A 20772-nucleotide genomic window follows, 5' to 3' on the forward strand; every position below is an offset into this window, starting at 1 on the left:
AAATAATGTGTATACTTTCATTGCATTATATTATAGACATAGAAGCAAAGAATATATGTCTAAAATATGCAGGCACCCATTGGTCTCGTATACTGATTAGGTGATTAAGATAGGTATTGGACTCTAAGGAGTACTTCTTAATAAACTCATCCCAACGATGCTCAAACTGCTCTGGAGAGATGGAAGTATTGATACAATGATGAAGATCCTCTTTCAGTCCATCTTTTATATTAAAAAAAATGGATAGACGTTCTCTGATATTTTTTTGGACATGCCACTTACAAAATTGATAGATAGTATTAAGAAAAACATGCTGAATTACTTTTTTTATTGTTGGATCTTGATCAGTTGAGATGCATTTTGGGTGCTTGCCATAATGTGCCTCCAAAAAAGATTGAAAAATTCAAATAAATGATTTGATAGACTCATCCGAACTAATGCACAACTGAATAGAATTGACTGCATATAGTTGTTGACACCAACAAATGGTGCAAAAAGCATACTATATTTGTTCATCATGTATGTACCGTCAAATGTCACCACATCATCAAAATATTGATAAGACAATCTTCACCTTCCATCGATCCAAAAAATATTCTGAACACTATTGTCGCCATCTAATTGGATGGCATAAAAGAAAGCTGGATTCTCAACTTACTGAGTTTGAAAATGATTAATTATTTTTTGCAAGTCAATATTGAATAATTTTTTCGAAGGTTGCTTCTAAGGTTACTCAAATCCTTCCTAGTGAAGCTTACATTTCGTATACCTCTATGCAATTGTGAGATGGCACCCATGATTTATTGAGTTGAAATATTTTGATCATATAAAATTCTAATAAACTGTCTTCTGAGGTGATCTTTCTATGAGATCGAAAAAAATGAGTTTTCGATAGGCTATAAATGAGCTCATGATTATGAACATCGCCAAGCATGGTAACCTCTCACTTGTCAACTTCAATCTTTCTAATACGCATTTTGCCTTTACATCTGGTGTGAATGCTTTGTCGTTCCTTGCGTGGCGTACTTTATGTTGCATGATCTTGCCCATCAAAAATAATATTGATCTTAGGCTTATATACCCCTTCTTTATAATACGTAAATTCTTATCTGCTGATCTCTTTACTTTTTGAGGATCGATAAGATGATCCCTTCCGAATACCAAAACCTTTCTTATATGCATATTGGTTGGAAACTTCCATTGCTTCTTCTTGAGTTTCGAAGATCATGCCTTCATGCAATACTAAATATTCAGCATTTTTGAGACCCTGCTCAATACACTCTTCTCTCTCTCTGAAGCTATCTCTCTAAATGACTCTAGAGTGTCATCGAGTAAAATATAATCATTCACATTACTTTCTCCTTTTATAAAAGTAGTTGGGGTGCTAAAGATCTTGTCATTGTACATACTTTCCACATCCACATCTATGATATGCATAATTCAATTTACTAATAATAAAATACAGTTGGTATAAATGGCATTCATTCAAATGAATGTATAGCTCCATTTTACTGATGCATATCAAACTAAGACTATCAAACTGAGACCGTTAAATATCAACTTTCAAATTGATGTTATAATGTTATAAAATCTTTTAATCAGTAAGTTAACTGATAATATTTAACTGACTTTATGAATAGTGATTGAACAATCTCTATTTTACAATCTCGCATGTCATACATTCACTGAAATATTTAGCCGAAATATTTAGTCTCTAATGAAATGACAATAATATATACTTTGCACTGAATTATTATATCTTAAATAATTCCAACAAGATGGTTGCGCAGAGAGAAAAGAAGGAAGAGGGAGAAATAAATATACTTTTATACCTGAGAGAGAGTCTGCAATGTGTTTGCACTAAGAGAGAGCAACCGATTTATTTGCGATGGAGAGAAAGAGCCGCAATATATTTGTATTGAAGAGAGATCACTGGCGATGTTTTTGCGATGGAGAGAGCCGATGATGTAGTTGCACCAGAGAGAGCTAACCACGTATTTGCGATGGAAAGAGAGACTGGACTATTTACATCGGAGAGAAACGGAGAAGAAGTTTCTTTCGAAGAGAAATAGAGGGAAACAGAGGGAGAGAGGGAGAAAGAAGGAGATTTTGCCAGTGAGAGAGAGGAAAGAGTTTCATTTCAAATAAGAAGATCTGCTCCATCCCCATTAAAGCAGCATCATAGCTTAAGCAGAGAAGAGACGCCATAGAGGAAATGATGATCTGGTCTAATCTAATTCTTTCTTTTTTTTTTTAAAGCTACCAGATCAGCTAACGGGATGAGAAAAATCCTCCGTTTGTCCAAACATCTGACTTGGAGATGCGCGTCGATCTAACGGAGGGGGATCCGATCGGATGGGAGCTGGAATCCGGTCAACCAGATCCTAGTCTACCCTTTTATATATTATATATATATATATATATATATATATATATATATATATATATATATATATATGGGTCGCATGTCATACATTCACTGAAATATTTAGCCGAAATATTTAGTCTCTAATGAAATGACAATAATATATACTTTGCACTGAATTATTATATCTTAAATAATTCCAACAAGATGGTTGCGCAGAGAGAAAAGAAGGAAGAGGGAGAAGTAAATGTACTTTTGTATCTGAGAGAGAGTCTGCAATATGTTTGCACTAAGAGAGAGCAACCGATTTATTTACGATGGAGAGAAAGAGCCGGCAATATATTTGTATTGAAGAGAGATCACTGGCGATGTTTTTGCGATGGAGAGAGCCGATGACGTAGTTGCACCAGAGAGAGCTAACCACGTATTTGCGATGGAAAGAGAGACTGGACTATTTACATCGGAGAGAAACGGAGAAGTTTCTTTCGAAGAGAAACAGAGGGAGAAAGAAGGAGATTTTGCCGGTGAGAGAGAGGAAAGAGTTTCATTTCAAATAAGAAGATCTGCTCCATCCCCATTAAAGCAGCATCATAGCTTAAGCAGAGAAGAGACGCCATAGAGGAAATGATGATCTGGTCTAATCTAATTTTTTCTTTTTTTTTTTAAAAGCTACCAGATCAGCTAACGGGATGAGAAAAATCCTCCGTTTGTCCAAATATCTGACTTGGAGATGCGCGTCGATCTAACGGAGGGGGATCCGATAAGATGGGAGCTGGAATCCAGTCAACCAGATCCTAGTCTACCCTTATATATATATATATATTAGATTTCAAACTTTTTAAATCTCATATTTTTCTAAATTTTATAGAATTTTATTAAATAAATTTGGAACGGAGTCGGAAAAAATTTAATCCAACGCCATCTCTGTTCCGTTCTCCCGGTGGCTCCACCATCTAAAGCCAGCAGTCATGAATAAGTCGAATTGGAGTCAACCACAACGGTCCTCGAAGGCGCAGGACCCTGGAGGAGAGCCATGGCGAGGCCCGCCCGAGGTCTCCTCGCTCTCTCCGCTCTTCTCCTTTTCTCCTCTATTCCATTCTCTCTCGCTTCCCCCAAGAAGCCAGCTTCAGCTGCGAGGAAAGAGGACATTCCCTTCATAAGGTGCCAGGTCTGCAAGAAGATCGCTCACCAGATCTACCATCAGGTCGAGAAGAAGGCGGTCCAGATCGCCCCTAAAAAGGTAATATTGCCTTCTTTCTAGCTCGTTCTTGATTTCGATCAAACTTATTGGGTTGGAGTTGAATTGTATGCGATAGTTTGTTGGCGTGATTCGTTTTGGAATTGGATTAGGTTTCGGAGTTTGAGATCATTGAGATCGCGGAGAATGTTTGTAATTTGAAGAAGCAACAGGCGGATTGGATCCTTCAGATCGATATTGTTGAGAAAGGAGATAAACTGGAGGTAATGATAACATTTTTCTGAACTGAAAAAATTCAGCTAATTTACGCTGGAATACAATTTTAGCCATTATGCAGTGAAAAATTCTTGACATCAGTATGTTATTATGGTCCATATGATGTCTATATGCTGCGCCATTAACTGTAATTTTAGCTAGAGAAATTATGTATTCGAAATGATTTTTGTATTTGCAATGATGTTCAAAGAAAGGATAGTTTTTCTCAATAGGCAAAAAAAAAAAAAAAAAAAAAAAGCCCTATATTCAGTTGGAAATTATAGAACATGAAAACTGGATGCGGAGATATTTCTTTGGCCATACATTCTATAGATGTTTTCAGTGACATTGAAATTGACTGTGTGTAGCTCTGAAAAAGGATTTTATAAGTATCTTCACCTTCTGTTTTCTGAAACAATTATCTGTTAGTTTTCGCAACTCATATGGGGTTTTAGATTGATATAGTAAGGTTGAATTTGTGTCTATATTCTAGTGATCAACAGGGTGTGGATGTTGCTTCATTGTTGATTCCAGTTTCTTTTACAGGTGGTTCAGGCACATTTTAAGGATGATTGATGACTATGGGAAGGTCTGTGATAGTACTTCATGACATCTCTATATGTACAGATGCAACTTTTTTAGCTCGTATCATGAAGGAAGATTTGTTGGACTTAGGAGGTTAAAGATGCATCAATCAAATGAATGGTTTAGATGAGATTATTTCTCAGATTTTGGCCGAGGTTGAAAATTAAGCTATATGATCTGCAACTTAGAAGTGGAAATTATAGTTCTTTGTGCACCAGTGAACTGCTTTTTGTTATAAAAACGAGGAACATAGTTAGGATATTTTATTCAATAAAGAGGTGGTAATTATCACTCCAATTCGCAATGCATATCACACTAATGCTGTTTAAAAACAAAATTCCATTTTTGTAACACTGATTATTTCTTGTATTTGACATGAGGGTGAATTACCATTGACTCTTATTGATTGGAATCCAAATGAAAGGAAAAAATGAAAGTTCGTTAAGCCAGTTTGGTGGAGCATATTCTGTGAAATATCCCAATATTACAAATAGGTCATTTTTGGGTTTGGGTAGGACAAGAAAGCATTACAAGTCATGCGTCATGGAAAGGTTTGATGGTCATGTTGATTGGATGAAACATTCAGGCACTTTGGAACTAGCGGTTAGATCATCATTTGGACATAATTTTTCTGGTAATACAACAGATATTACTTTTGAGAACTAACTCAGATATTGTCCACCGCACATGTTAGTGTACATGTTGGCCTTTTTTTTATTGGTAATGATAAAAAGGCATCCAAAGTGAAATTGTATATTCTGTGAAATATCCCAATATTACAAATAGGTCATTTTCGGGTTTGGGTAGGACAAGAGAGCATTACAAGTCATGCGTCATGGAAAGATTTGATAGTCATGTTGATTGGATGAAACATTCAGGCACTTTGGAACTGGCAGTCAGATTATCATGTGGACATAATTTTTCTGGTAATACAACTGATATTACTTTTGAGAACTAACTCAGATATCGTCCACTGCACATGGGAATGTACATGTTGGCCTTTTTTTATTGGTTATGATAAAAAGGCATCCAAAGTGAAATTGTGAACAGGGCTTGTAGTGGTTCAAAGTGAAGAAGAGTTCTCAGCTCACAATCTTGAATGGAATTTGTGAGTCTTGATGAGAAGCAGAAAAGGATTTATATTAGATGAGCCATGACATCTTTGCACAAAACATTGTGGAGATCTGGTTGTGCTGAAAGTTGGTCTGTGGGAAGAAATTCTTTAGAGGAAGAGACTATAGAGAGGGGGACTATAATGATGTCCCTCCAATTTCCAAAGTATTGCTTGTGTAGAGAGGAATATAGCTTGTGACCATGGGATTAATATGTGATAGACAAACAGAGCTTTCAAAGGATAGTCGAGATGTGTTGTTTTTTTTTTTTAATTAAATTTAAATTCATTTTAAACATATGGTCGTGATGCTTCAGGTGGTTGATATTTTTGTGATTGAATATATTAAGAGATGCCCAATTATTAAACATATGGTATTAACATCCTTCTGTCTTCTAATTTGATAGTATGTACTTTAGGATCTGTTCCTACCATGGCTTCTTACAAATTCATTTATTACTATTTTCTTTAGGAGAATCTGTTTTTTTATTGTCTTCTTGATACAGGACATGGCCTTTTGAGTCCCCCCCTTGTTGGCATTTCAACCTTTTGAGTTCATGTATATTTTTTAAATACTCATACTGGATAAGTGTAGTCCTTTCTATAGCAACCAATGGCTAATGTCAACGCCAAAGATAGGATAAAGTATTTGGTAATGATTTTCTTATGTCACATTTCTTCATATTATTCCCAAAATATTCCACTTTGGAAACAAAAGGCTTTACTATGTTATCATGTCTTTATGCTATTTTTGTTGCTGAAACAACTCGTGCATTGATTTCTCATATTAGTTTTGTCTTCTCTGCAGCTTGTTGAGCAGGGAACTGAAGGGCAATGCAATTCAGAATGTAAGACCATCGAGCGTGCTTGTCAAGAGGTGAAAGACAAATGCTTTTTTGCCTCGCGATTCTCTTCATACTTATTTCATAATAAGGAGTGTCATTAGCTTAGTTTTGACAACATGTCATGTCACATACATTATTGAGAGGCGGCTTAGTTTTTTGTTTAGTTATGTCCTACACCATGATATGGTGGCATAGTTACTAGATCACAAGTCTCATAGTAGATTAATTTTAGCTTGATGTCAAGAATTTGATCTTCTCACACCAGAAGCACACCTTTCAGCAGAAGGATAAAAGATGAACCTTAATTCACATCTTGATCTTTCTTCTGTACGATCTGGTTTTCATAATGAAGCCTGTGGCCAATGAGGCAAACATGCATATAAGACTAAGGTACTCTTTTATATTTGGATAATTCATAATAATCGATGTATGTTGTTGAAGTTTATGCTTTTGATATTCTTATATGATTCATTTAAACCTAGTAGTTGCATGGAAAAAATGCTTTTTCTTCAACATCAGAGCTGCTAGGCATTATGATCCTGATCAGTTAAGAGCTCTGCTATACTCATGTCTCACAAAATTAAAAGGATTTTCTTCTACATTTCTCTGTTCTTTTGTCTCTTGATAATTATATGTAAAGATGGACCCATCATTTGACTATTTCCTCTTCTCTGCTTAGCTATATATAAATATTGCCTGTCAATCTAATCATTGAAATCATTTTTTTGGAAAGAAACTGCTCTAGGGCCTCTCCTAACTTCTCCCTTGTAACGAGGAAATAGTTATTTGGAGAGCAGAGTAAGCTGAGATCAAATGGCCATGATCTGTGTAGCCATGATATGTGGTGCTTGGAAGTGTAGACCTAAAAACAGTTCTTAGCAGATGGAAGGCACCTCTTAGAAGGAGATGCTCATGACTCGTAATTGATGAATGCTCATTTTAGTCGACTCGTGTTTTTTTGAAAAGTTATCCTTTTTATTGTAATGCGATAATTAGATCCGGAAACTATAGAAAGAAACATATACATTTTCATAATTATTTGGACTCCATATATGATGCCGTTTATGTTTAGGAGATATGTGCATTAATTTCTTGTCCAATGGCATCGTTCGCAGGTAATAGGGTATGCAGATACTGATATTGCTGAGTTTTTCTTCAAAACCAGTCCTTCAGTTGATTTGTTGGTGAAATTTCTCTGCAATGACCTTTCCAAAGCATGTTCAGTCAAGCCACCACCTGTTCCCAAGGTAATATTTTTTTTCAGATATTAGGGGAATCACTGGCTTTTCCCCCTCTTCTTTTATTTAAATGATTAATTAATCTTAATATCAAAAAAAGAGTAGGTCATATGAAAAGTTAGGTAAAGAAATTCAGCATTTTGATAAGATTACAACTATGAAGGACTTGTTGACCTATTCCAAAAATATTGGTATGACTTGTTTATTAGTCTATACTTGGTGAAAGTTTGTTAACTAGCAGTGCATGGAATGCTGCATCCAAGAGTATAACATATGACATGCACAAATGGTACACATATAATAGGATTTTACTTTAGAAAATCACTCCTATCCTTTAGAATTTAAGAAGAAAAAGCAACATATATTTGCTCAGCTAAACAGTACTTTGTTATAACCATCCATGTAAACCTTAGCACTTTGGGTCACTGCTATCGTGGACTGGTTTAAGAGGTGATTTCTCTCACTTTTGTTTAGCACATTTCCTTGGAAGGACAGCCCATTCCAGGAACCACTTGTAGAGAAGAAAATGGATATTGTGCATCTGAGGCTATGATCAAAAACAGATAATATTAAAAAGCCTTCATCTAGGTAACCAGAGTAACATGCTATATACATTAGAAAACCAATATCTCCAGCCAGTTTATGAATTTGAAGCTCATCCAATGATTCATGATACAGGTATATGAGGCAGTACTAAAAAATTTATATTGTTGCCAGATTAACAATTTTCTCTTTTTCTTGATTAGATAAAGCTAGCATGCATATGATCCAACAATTACTGTCTTGATCGTGTAAATGAACTTAATGATGTTTTTATGAGATGTTCATTAAGGAATCACTGCATACAAAGAGAATACTTAGGTTTTTTTAGGAAAACTCAGACAATTGATCAGTCAGTAGGAAAGTGCATAAATGATTTGAAATTTTCTTTTTTTCTTTTCAATAGTTTGGAAAATATGAGTGGAAAGGCATTTTCTGTCATCTTCAGAATTATTCTTTTATCATGGTTTGCAGGATAGAATTCCTGGAGAACCATTTCTTCCAAAGCCATCCAAAGATGCTGAAATGGAAAAGATTTTGAGATCCATGGAGGTATGTTTTCTTCAGCGAATTAACAGAACTTTGATGGTTTTTGTACCATGACTAAAGTTCTTAAGCTACTATAAATTGTCAGGGTATGCCAGGAGCACCAAGCATGAAAATGTACTCTAGAGAAGAGTTGATGAACATGAACAATTTTGGCGATGTAGAAGCTGATGAAGAGGAGGAGGACGATGATGATGGCTTTCCTACAAAACTGGTAAAACACAATTCTCCCAACAGGTGGCTTTGTTTATCCCTGCTATTTAAAATTTACTCATTGTCCTTTTGTTTTGGTTTCAGGGCAAAGTTTTAAAAAATACACATCCTCCCGAGAAAGATCTGAAAGAGAGGATCCGACAAGGAATTACAGAGACTGGGAAGCATGTGAAGAGGCATGTGAACTTGGTATCACAAACAATAAGGAAATGGTGGCGGGGAAAGCAAAAGATTTCTAAACCTCCAAGGACTGGCAAAAGTGAGCTATGAGACGGGATACCTTCGCCCCTGAAAGTCTTGTTCATGACACTACCATGCGGCAATTTATGTCCTCGATTCTAGGAACATGGCAAGAGCCTGTCATCCGCTGAGTTTAAATATCTATGGGCCTTCCAGAACCATAGATCAGAAGGGTTCTATGACACTTGTTTTTTAAGTATCAATCAGTTGTGAGGAATGGACTATTGTACTTGTTGAGAAGAAATAGAGCTATAGGCATGAAAACAATCTTGTAACTTTAGAATTTTCCCAGTGAACTAGTGTTCTCGTTAGTTCAAAGGTGATCAGTAGCTGCAAAATTATCCTGTTTGGAATAATATTACTGGTGAAAACGACTGATTTTACATCCTATAACAGATGCGCATTAACCTGGATTTTTGTCTTTGATTTGTTTCATGATGATGAAGATGTCTGACAGAAGAACAAATTGCTGGTGAAGCTATCTTGCATGTCCAGTTGTTGAAGGCTGTATATAGCCCGTACAAAAACAGCAAGGGCATGATAACAGACTCCTAACCGTGGGAATTGGAATATTAACCAGTCAACACACATTGCTAACCAGCTATTCTAAAAGATAGTCTCCTCATGGTTGTAGGAAGTCAAAATGATTGCTTTAATACGATCTAACAACAGATATCAAACTGCCAAACAGAACAAACAACTCTTAGAAGAATCAATCCACTGCTCTGATATTGTGCCGAGGTTTCAATCAAGCAGCACCCAAATTGCAGGAACATAGCCAACCAGTTTCTTTTCTAAAACCTCATACCATAGAAGTACTAAAGATACATCACATACGTGTATACATTATCATAGTCTTGCATCTTACATTACAACAACATAACACTATTTGTTCCAAACAGAAGCAATCGGCATACACTCAAATCCCTGCGATTATATTCACACGGGGGATAACCAACCATCCAAACAACACCCAGACACCGCAACACGTACCCCAACTCCGGCATCAGTTGGCCTCCTCCCTACCCCTCGCAACGGCGAAGACGGCGTAGACCGCGACCCACACGGCGCATAGCGCCGCGGCCCACCACCAGCACGCCCCCGCCACCGCCCAGGTCACCGCCGCGGCCGCGACTGTCAGCGACGCCACCCCGCCGCCCCGGCAGAGGCCGGCGTAGGTAGGGAAGCTGGCGCTGTGGATGATCGCGCCGACGGAGGCGGAACCCGCGAAGACGAGGGAGATGACCAAGACGAAGAAGGCCCCCGGCCGGTCCCTGAAGATCGCGACGGTCGGGACGAGGCCGCCGTCGCGCTCTTCGTACGAGAGGCTGCTGAGGGCCATGCCGGCGAGGAGACAGATCCATAGCGTTAGGGTTTCGGCCTTCGGAGACGAGCGGAGCATCGATTTCAAGCTGGCCATTGCAAGATTCGACTATCGGGACCGCGGACATGAGACGCTATCCGAATTCTAAATGCTTTTCTCGATGCTTCCGAGAACTTTCGCGTCAACCCTGAGTTAGAATAAGATATTGCTAAATCTTACGACATTTTTTTATTTTTATCTTAAAATCAGACCATGGTAAACGCTATCCACTGCCTCCGCATTGCATGCAGTGCAATTGGACCGCCTCAAATCCCACGGTGGACAGCGCGCGCGCTATCCACGGTGCATATGCTCCGCGATATGCCCGGGTTCTCCCATCCGCCCCATGTAAACCTTAGCTTTTCGCCATAACCCCCGTTCCACACTTGAACACGTCGCATGTTGCACCAAAAATCAAGTCTACTTGATGCGGCTAAAATATCTCAATCAATTAGAAGATGACACGCGAGATAGAGGGGTTTAATTTTATTTGAATTCAAATTTTTAAGCTGATCTAGATAAGAAGAGCCGAGATCTCATCCCCTTAAATCAAGAACTCTTCTTTCCACTTTCTTTAGGATTCGTTTGTTTCGTGAGAAGTGGATGAGGAAAAGTGTGGCCAATAAAGGATGGAAAAAACCCATCTTATTTTGTTAGAGCTTTCAAATGAGAAAGATTGAAAAAAAAAGCATTCCCCACGAGAATAATGTTAGATTTTAATATCGGCTCCATTGAGTTGGTGTAATATGGTGGATCGTGGTAACGACAACCATTTTGTACATTTGGTTGAAGTGGTGGCATCCGTTTGCTATTATTTATCCAAAAAGTATCCGTCTTTGCACATCTAGCATTCTCTGGACACCCTGTTACATGTCTATAAGCTTAAAAAAAAAAAAAAAAAGCTTTTATAACTTTTTAAAGCAGAAAAGCGCTTTTTGAAGAAAAAAGGTTGGGAAATATTAATTAAAAATTGCTTATGGTAGAAGATAAGGCCAAAAAAAAAAAAAAAGTTTGTTGATCCCAAAACTCAACATTCAAAAATTTTTTCATGGTGCAACCGTGGCTTTCGACAGCAAATGTGAGTGTGAACATCCGAAGCAACCACATTCCAGAAATAAACAACTAGATGCATCAACTACAATTATACAGATCAGACAAGCAGCAAACTCTGAAACCAAAACTCACTCTGGAGGCTCCCCATCCAGCAAGGAAGTTGGCCATCTGCCTATCACCCTGGAGGCTCCCCAACCAGCAAGGAAGTTGGCCATCTGCCTATCTCCTGTGTACATGAGGTGTGCAGAACTCACCGAGTGTAACCATCACTGCCTGGATGTCATAAGCAAGAGGAAGCATTTACTCTCTCATGTGATACTGATATGAGTCTCCATCTTTTTGGTAGATTTGAGGATGTTAAGGTGTCTCGCCACCTTCCTACATCCCCTCACAGTTCAACTGGCAGAAACAATCTTATTATATTACATCATCTTATTGCAGCATGAACCAAATATTATTACATCAAAATCATTTTACAAGGTTTATTGTTAAACGACAAAACTAAAACCAGGTCTAGGATATGTCAGATACAAGCTTTAAACAAAAACACAGCCATACAAGGCAACGCCATGCCAAGCCAACCAGCCTTGGCTGGTTGGCATCTCTCTTCACTAGGGAAAGGTCTAGGTTTGATCCCTGGTAGTGACATCCCATTGTCATTCTAAAAACAACCATACCAGGCAAATGCCTTCATTCTAAAAACAACCAAACCAGGCAAATGCCAGAAGTTATATAGGAGATCATCCCAATGGGGCATGGGTCAGCTATCTGCCAATCCTCTCCTCACTGCAGATGCTAGGAAGAGATCTCAAGTTTGAACATAGAAGGTAATACTCCCACTGGAATTCTCAAAGAAAGAAATGACAAGAAAAGGATAGGAGATAATAAAACAAATATAACTCCCTACCGCCAAACAATGAAGTGATTGTTAAAACTTAAACCACCATTGCCAAGGCTGATCACTTCACTAATTCTGACCTGTGTGATCACAAATTTTGTCTATTAAGATTTTATGATGGATCTTGAATATTAAGTTAAAGGCAAGCAAAATGCAGCAGCAAATCTACAACCCAGAACTGCGAAGAGCCAAACTTTGGCTTCTCAGGCTTGGCTCATTATATGAAAAAAAATCATACCCTATCGAAACAGTAACTCTTGGTAGCAATTTTAGCTGTCTTCTGTATGGCTGGCTTGTGCAGGAAATTCAATGCATGCTGGTGGTCTTCCGTAAGCATTCCTTCTTAGAAGCCATCCTGTCCAAGCAGCACTTATATTTAATGGCTTCAGAAGAGCAGAGCTTACAGCAATTCAAAGCCACATAGAAATTCCTATACAGCATACTGGGGTAGAGAAGTGTGATCCCTTTTGCCAGGGTGGTGACTTGACCAGGTGCCACCGGCGACACGCAGATTGAGGATGAAAGGGAAGCACCTGAGGGTTGGGGTGGGAGGTTGGCGGGCAGAGTGAACCACCAGCAATGTGGGGGGAATGGGAGTATGGAAAGGGGCATTTCGAGTAAGAATAACCTCATCTTTCCACAAGTCTAGCAGGAACAGGGTCAGTATTTTCTTTTCTATGTTAGCATTTGAATACTAATAGCATGTGACTGCCTCCACTAATCTAGCAGTTGAGGCATGCATTGCACCAACAAACTTGTGTTCGTAATTTGATGCTTCATTTGAGGTTCTTGCTTTCCCATGGATACCTTTTTCTGAATGGATGCTTTCCAACGTATATCAACCTAAAATGTTCTTGGTAAACAAGGTTTAATCCAAAACCTAAGGACAAATCTGTGACCTGTATATCAATGATATTATTAAATAATAAATGTTGAAACTTCAAAGTCACAAATCTGGACTCATCTGTGAAATATAATTTTTTATTACTGGTTAGAAAGCAGGCGCAGATGCATGTAGCTACTAAAATTTTTATATTGGGATAATTTAAGTCGAAACTCCAAAAGGACCTGAAAACAGTTTACACATTATAAACTTTTTTCTAGACTTTTTTCTAGTATTATATCAAACTTTCACCTCTTGGTTGAGAAGTATCTATCTTCCTCTTCACTTGAAAGTTTAACAGTCCAGATATACAAAGATGTCCCTTTGAGGATTTTCTTATAGCTTAAGCCACTTTTATATAGTTTAAGGAATTTCTTATCAATAATTTCTTTAGTTCAATAATTTCACAACGACAATAATTTTCTAATCGTTGTAGCCTTCCAGGATAATAATGCCAATTGTACTCCCGATAATATACATGTCCATAGAGTAATGTTTCCAACAGTAGAGAAGGTTAAGGAAGATAACATAATCTTTAGAACGAAAATATTAAACAGCTATTAGGTCAAATTATTTTATCAAATTTTTAGCACATGTGATTAATGAAGAGCTCTTCTATAAATTCTATTTAGATCACTGATCCACTAGAAATCTTGGCTTATTTTTTGGTTGGATCATCAAATTTCTGAGGTTCCTCAAAGATTAAGAGACAGTGAACCCATATAGACTTAGGAATATACCAGTCTGTTGTAAAGGCAATTCCCGAGTTGCATCCTGAAATTCTCCAAAGTTGTGTCAACATATCCTAAAGTGTGAGGGAGCATTAAAAAGAGAATCTAGAATATCAACAATTTATGCTCCAATTATATCCAACCATGGAAACAAATTATTATCACATAAAAGCCATTCTTGAAAAGAAATTCTCACAATATAAACTCAAACTTTCATGGAAAAACATTAGAGCACACCCATTTTAATTATATCATCATATAAGGAACCAACCAATCAAATCAAATATTAGGAAAATGGCTAAACAAAAACTACTCAAATCGCACACATATAAGAAAGACACTGTGTTAAAAAACTAAATAAAAAGGATTGCTGAAATACTCACTCAGCAACAAAATGGGCAACAGGAGAAGCATGGAAACCATTTGTTTGCCGCAGCAACAGGAACTGCTTTAGGAGACTCAGTCTGTGGCTGAGGTTGCCTTGGCTGCTCCTTTGGTGTATGCTGACGCACTGACTCAACTTTTATGGACCCATTTTTTCCATCTGTCAATCTGTAAGTTACCAAGGAATCAGCTCTCGCCTCCAAAATACTCCTTCAAGTTACCACATTTTTCAACATGTACAATGTAAAATTGAAAAATGTAGCTAAACTTGTGATTTATCAATGATCCACTTCTTAGCATTTTATGTGCTACTTAATCTGTCGATCAAAGGGTACACAAAATTACACATATACGTGTATTGTGCATACAAATACATAAGCTGAAGAAGTATGTGAGAAAGAGATCATACATCGGAAATGCAAAAGAGCGGTAGCTGTTGACACTGCTATCAGAACGCTTGCTATCAGAATGAGGCATACCCCCAGTCAAAGGGTTGCCTTTTTCTTCTGCAGCTGCCCTTAAAACATCCTTCATGGCCTCAGCATTTGCTGCTTCAGCCACACTAGGTTCCTCTAGACCTAGTCCTGTGCCTACATTGTTCGCTGGACCAGAGACAGGTAAAGGAGAAATGGATGGATAACCATCCCATTGGCCATTATTGTACAAGCCAGTCAGCTCTCCAGACCTTCCCATTTGGATACTGAACAATGATTCATTAGAAGCACACTCCACTCCATGGGTGCTGTAGACTTGGTCCTTGTGAAAATGGAAGAAGGGATCCTGTCGGGATCAAAACCATCTGATTTTCCCATCACCTGGACTGGTGGGGACTGCTTGCTCCGACAAGCATACTCTCTTCCTGACTTGGATTTTTCACTTCCTGTTTCCAGTAGAGTCAATAACTGCTGCTTCTGACTGAGCATTTGCTCCATCATGTGTTGCTGTTGCATTGCTTAGCTCAATTGCATCTAGTTGGAAGAAATCTTCCTCAGATGAAGTATCTGAGGATGAGGATGATGAACAGCGTGCATCTTGATCGTGCATGGGCTCATTTCCAGGCTTAGGCAGTTCATCACCTCTAACAGTTCCTGCCCCAATATGTGTGTTTGCATGTTCTATACTTGCATTTCCATGTGCAGAATCCATTTAATGATGTCTGGATCAAGTCTCAGATAAAAATTATCCAATGATCTGTACCGCATGAAAAAGAAAAACCTCAGGCATGAAATATTATAAATTCTCCACATAAAAAGTATAATGCCTCCTAGAAAGGATCCTAATTTACTCCATAAGAGCAAATCCTACATTATATAAATGTGATAGCGGAAAAGGAGTTCAATAAAAAGCAGAGAAGTGGCTGTCAGCAAACACAATAAGTGCAAGAAAACTCTATAAGCCAATCATCAGGGCCCGTTCTTTTGAGGGCAAAAAACTTTCACGGGAATCTATATTTTTTTGGATAAGTATTTCCCATACAACATTTAGACAGAAAAATAATTTACTCATATTTTTTTATGCATCGAAAAATGGCTCGGGAATTTGTTACCCATGTTCTTTTCCATTACTAGTTTCTTAGATAAGTTGCTAAGATCTATCCATATTTTCCATAATATCCTTTATTATATAATATATATTCATAAATATAGATAATATATATTATATATAATAAAATAAAATAAATTATATTATATATAATAAATAAAATATATATTATAATATAGCATATAATATTAATATATATAATATTATTATATTATATTATAATAATATTATAATATAATAAAATAAGATATTATACTATAACATTATATTCTTACAATAATATATTATATTCAAATAATAAAATATTATTATTCAATAATAATATTGTATTATATATTATTACACTATTATTATATGGTTAATGGTATATTAGAAATGAAATAAAAAGATTATCTTTTTCAGTTGATCAGAAAATAATTTACTCACATCCTAGGTGGGTAAGACTTTCCTTCCATTTCATAGATAAGTCCCGTCTACGAGAAAATAATTAATCTATCTAAAGAAGTATAAGAACATGGGTAAGTTGGTCAATGAAAAAGTTGACCAACTTCCAATGATATTTACCCACCAAAGAATAGGCCCTCAAGGAAAAGAGAAAACCAACAGAAGGCTTGCAAGGCTTCTAGTCAGCAAGAGGTAATGTAAGTAATAACCAAGTTCTCTTATGAATTTTTTATAACTTGGATCCAGCTCCAATTTACTGGCAAGATTTTTGGAGCTGCATAGGCTTTTCAGAAAGGTACCACCACACTTCTTTCACGAAATTTTTTGGAGTATTAGGAAACAACATTAGCTCATTGTAACATGATATTCACATAAATGATCTTTGTTTGTACCCTTTGCATCCTTTTGTTTTCTGAAGTGAGCAGAGTGTCTGATAACAGTACTATATAAATGAGAACAAATCCTAAAATTGACTCACAAAGATGGTTATCGTGTCATTTTTAAAAAAAAAAAGGTCCCGCATATAAATCTTTAAGCTGTTTGTTTTTTCACCTACATCAGCCTTTCATATTCATTTGATACCCATTTTAGCTATACGATGTTGGTCACAACTCTTAACTATGAGAGAAGAAAAGCTTCTGCACATGGTTCTTAATGAATTCTCTAAAAGATTATCACCACTAAAGACAATAAACAGATAAACTAGTCCGATTTTTTACAGCACATGGACCATCCCAACTACAAGCATATGAAGATACTGAGAATAATATCTAATAAAGATGTGGTGCTGAAGAATGTCTATGACAGAGTTACCACCTGAACAAATTTCATGCTTAAGAACAGATTGCGCTTGGCCAAATGTCACCAGTTTCCTAAGGTGGATGAGGGTATGATGATAGGAACAAGAGGCTAGGGAGGATTAAGCCAAACAAATTGGAGGACTGACTGATGGCAGCTACCCAGAAAGTTACTTTAACAAGCACCTGCTGCAACAACAAAACGCCTAAATGACACAACCACCAGAATCAAAAATTGATTTGAAACTCTAAGCAAGCTTATCTAACATAAGTGTGGAATTGTTCGTAGCAAACCGGACAGTAGTTCCTAGGACCGAATAGTTAGGTGTAAATACAAGAAACAACGAATTCAGCGAGAAAATAATATACTACATAGATGAGCTCCTTGGCTTCCATGAAGATGGCACATATAACAAAAGATATGGCTAGAAGATGTTTGAGGTGCGTTGTTTAAGACTACAGATTTTTTTCTTTCCATGCCCTGAAAAATTTGCATGTAGAGACTTATAATCGTACTTTTAATAGGTGCTTCTTTTGATAATGTCAGCGGGATATTTCATATTCCCAATTCTGTAATTTTCAATTAATTCTCCTGAAGACATAACCAACATCGATATTCGTTGCTACTATGGCAGATAATTTCAGTATTAAACAATAAAACTATTGGGATAGAGCTAATCTTCGTCTCCCCAAATTTTGTTACATCAAAATTTACCTTGACATGTAAAACCCCGATGTTTCAATCTTAGGTGAAAGGTATCATGACAGACTAAAGCTAATAACATTATGAGGAGACCAATTTCCTACACAACCCGATACATAAATTTTTTTCTGGATACTCATCAATATTGCATGCAGAGCTAAATCTAAGAAAGGGGGAAAAAGGGCGGATTTCTTGCATGGGGAGGGGAAAAAAAGAAATTCACGTTGAGTAATGAAATTTACCTCGAGAGAAGATGATTAAGAACTAATCGAACAATGGCATGGTCGAAAGTGGAGAAAAAAGATCTCTTTTTTCCTTTTTTCTCCTCCCACGTTTGCTTCCTTTTTTCTCTTCTTTGGAACAGAAAACAAAAGGGAAGGCAGGTAGGAGTGGTGCCTTATTTAGATTTGGAGAAGCATGTCTCGGAAGGTAAAACAAGGAAAGCTGGCTTTACCCTAATTAGCACCAAGAAAACTTCCAGCCAACCGCAGTGGGTCGCGAAAGATGGGAGACCCTCCACGCCCAACCGTCGGATATCCGCCCCAACTTCCCCCTTCTGCGCTTCTGTGCTCTCCTCACTTCCCGCGAATCCCGCCGCCGCCTTCCCACCCCCGCCGGCCGCCACCAAGACCGCCGTTTATTTGTGGACGGAGAGGAGGCGGCCATGGCTGGAAAGGGAGGTCGAGGTTGGACGACCTCGTCGGGGCACTCGAGTCTTGGACGCATGAGCAAATTAATTCAGGGGCCTAATGGCAATTTTATATAAACAGCGAGATTATTGGGTCGCCGCAGGTTTACGTAGTTTCCACCGTGTCCCACGCGGGGATTAAAATACGCGATTCACTAGGTTTGACTGTACTTAATCTCAGGTTCTTAATTTGATTAAATTGCATTTGTGAACTAGTGTAGGCAAAGGCGAGATGGAGTCTTGCTTAAATATTGTTCAGGTTGAACTATTCTCGGCAACTACGATGCAGAGACTAGCTCAAATATTCTTCTTGTGGTTTCCCAAGTTTCCTATGTTTTCAGATTTGCGTCCAGGTCCAGCCAGGCCTCGTTTATAAGAATACCAATGAGAACGATAAAAAGCAACTGGTATCCGCCGAGGCAGATTAGGTGGCTAATTTCGTTGTTGATTATGGTGTTTCTCCTTTTTGTCACTCAAACTTTCCATGGAGCTTCATGAGCTTCTGCTAACCAACAAGTTGTGATTTGCCTCCATGTTCCTACAATTGATAAACAGAACATGTTGTGACATTTTGTTACGTAAAACCCAAGTGAATGTGATGTAAAAACCACAAATCTCCTAGCAATTTTGTGCCTATTAGTCAGCATTCATTCATATATTTTTGGTACCTATATGTGCAATTATCTCTTTTCTGACCAAGTTAGAACCAATGGAAGCTGAGCTTATTTAAGTCTATGATTGCATGTGCAGTGCAATTTTTCATATATTCCACAAAGGTAAGAAATAAGAAATGCTTAAATCCTAAATAGATGCAAAACAAAAAAAAACGCAATCAAGCATCTTATTGTTGAAACTAAAACATGCAAGGGAAAGACTCCTAGCATTTGCTGTTTAATTGTGTTTCAAAGAAAATGTAATATGGCAGCTATTTCTAAGAATCTTAGGAAACATGTGTTTTTGGAGAAGATTTTGTGTTGATTTTATTGATCAATCTTGAAGCTGTCCTAAAGACTTGAAAGAATTAAGGATCAAAGAGAGAGTGACAAATGTGAAAGTACATAAACTAACCCCCTCCTCTCACTCTCTCCCCTCTCTCTTTCACACGCACGAAAACACATACATACACAAGGTTTTCTCCTCCTTTGGTAGACACGTGCATGGTAAATGTGAAATACTAGTTTACGGTAATAAATGTGGTCGATTAAAGGCTAATGGAGCTACCATAATGTTAGCTAAATGGCTTAAGACTACAATCTGACTTAGCAAATATTCAAAATAATTTTTGTTGCGTTCAAAGAGTTATAGCTTAGCACATAAGATATTGTCCATTCTAACTCACGGATCTCACGATTTTATCTTTTAAAAAATATCTCGTATGAAAAGGATGATCTATTTCTATATAAATCAAAATCCTTCTTAACTCCCAATTAAGATAGGACTAATGATGCCCCTTCTACACCACAATAATAGTTTTAAACCCTAATAAAATTTGATGCTATGAGGAACTAGGAAAGTCAACAAGTGTGGATTTTTGAATCCGAACCAATTGAGTGGTTTCAATTGAATTTAAAAGGGGATGATTTCAGTGATGGGTTAAAAAACATTTAGAATTTGAATTTAGTTATGATCTTAATGATTTTTTAATTAGAAATTGAATCCAACATCAAACCTAAAACTAAAATTAAAACTGAATATATCTGATATTTAATATCCTTATATTTTGTATAAATCCAAAATATTATATTACAAATTTAGTTAGATTATGGATTATATTTTAAAAATTATGAACGATATCTTTAATTTACTTTTTTGTATGTAAATTTTAAGATAAATAAAAAAAATAACTATTTTCAGTTATTTTGGTTTAGCTGTTACGATTTTTTATTTCAAAAATCATTTGGTTCCGGTTTCCATTTAAAGGCCACACTGTTCAAGTTGTGGTTCACCACATTTATCTTCTCGATTTATGGTTGAATGGGTGATCTGCCTCTAGTTTTTATTTGATAGATCATTAGCGATTCAAACCAGAAAAACCCTAAACTACTCTACATGCTTACCAGCAAAGCAAATATACATGGCTGCATCAGGGAGGAGGGGAGTAATTACGTGGGCTGGTTCAGCAAACCCTCTTCACTGGCACTTCAGAGCCC

General features: G+C 37.1%; 1 protein-coding gene and 1 non-coding gene across 2 annotated transcripts; one reads left to right on the forward strand and one right to left on the reverse strand.

Moving 5' to 3' along the window:
- Nucleotides 1-3337: 3337 nt before the first annotated feature.
- LOC105040477 (uncharacterized) lies at nucleotides 3338-9529 on the forward strand. Its single transcript, XM_010917023.3, has 7 exons — nucleotides 3338-3605; nucleotides 3716-3826; nucleotides 6323-6391; nucleotides 7475-7606; nucleotides 8612-8689; nucleotides 8772-8897; nucleotides 8981-9529. Exons 1-7 carry the CDS (start codon nucleotides 3399-3401, stop codon nucleotides 9164-9166), a joined length of 909 nt encoding a protein of 302 aa, XP_010915325.1. The 5' UTR covers nucleotides 3338-3398; the 3' UTR covers nucleotides 9167-9529.
- A 393-nt stretch (nucleotides 9530-9922) lies between these two features.
- Nucleotides 9923-18666, reverse strand: LOC105040476 (uncharacterized). Its single transcript, XR_012140218.1, has 4 exons — nucleotides 18177-18666; nucleotides 14858-15639; nucleotides 14448-14616; nucleotides 9923-11951 (listed from the first exon to the last, which is right to left on the reverse strand). It is a non-coding gene; the product is annotated as an uncharacterized protein (transcript).
- Between the last annotated feature and the right edge of the window lie 2106 nt (nucleotides 18667-20772).

This window comes from Elaeis guineensis, chromosome 3 (genome assembly GCF_000442705.2).
Source record: "Elaeis guineensis isolate ETL-2024a chromosome 3, EG11, whole genome shotgun sequence".
Classification (NCBI taxonomy): Eukaryota; Viridiplantae; Streptophyta; class Magnoliopsida; order Arecales; family Arecaceae; genus Elaeis; species Elaeis guineensis.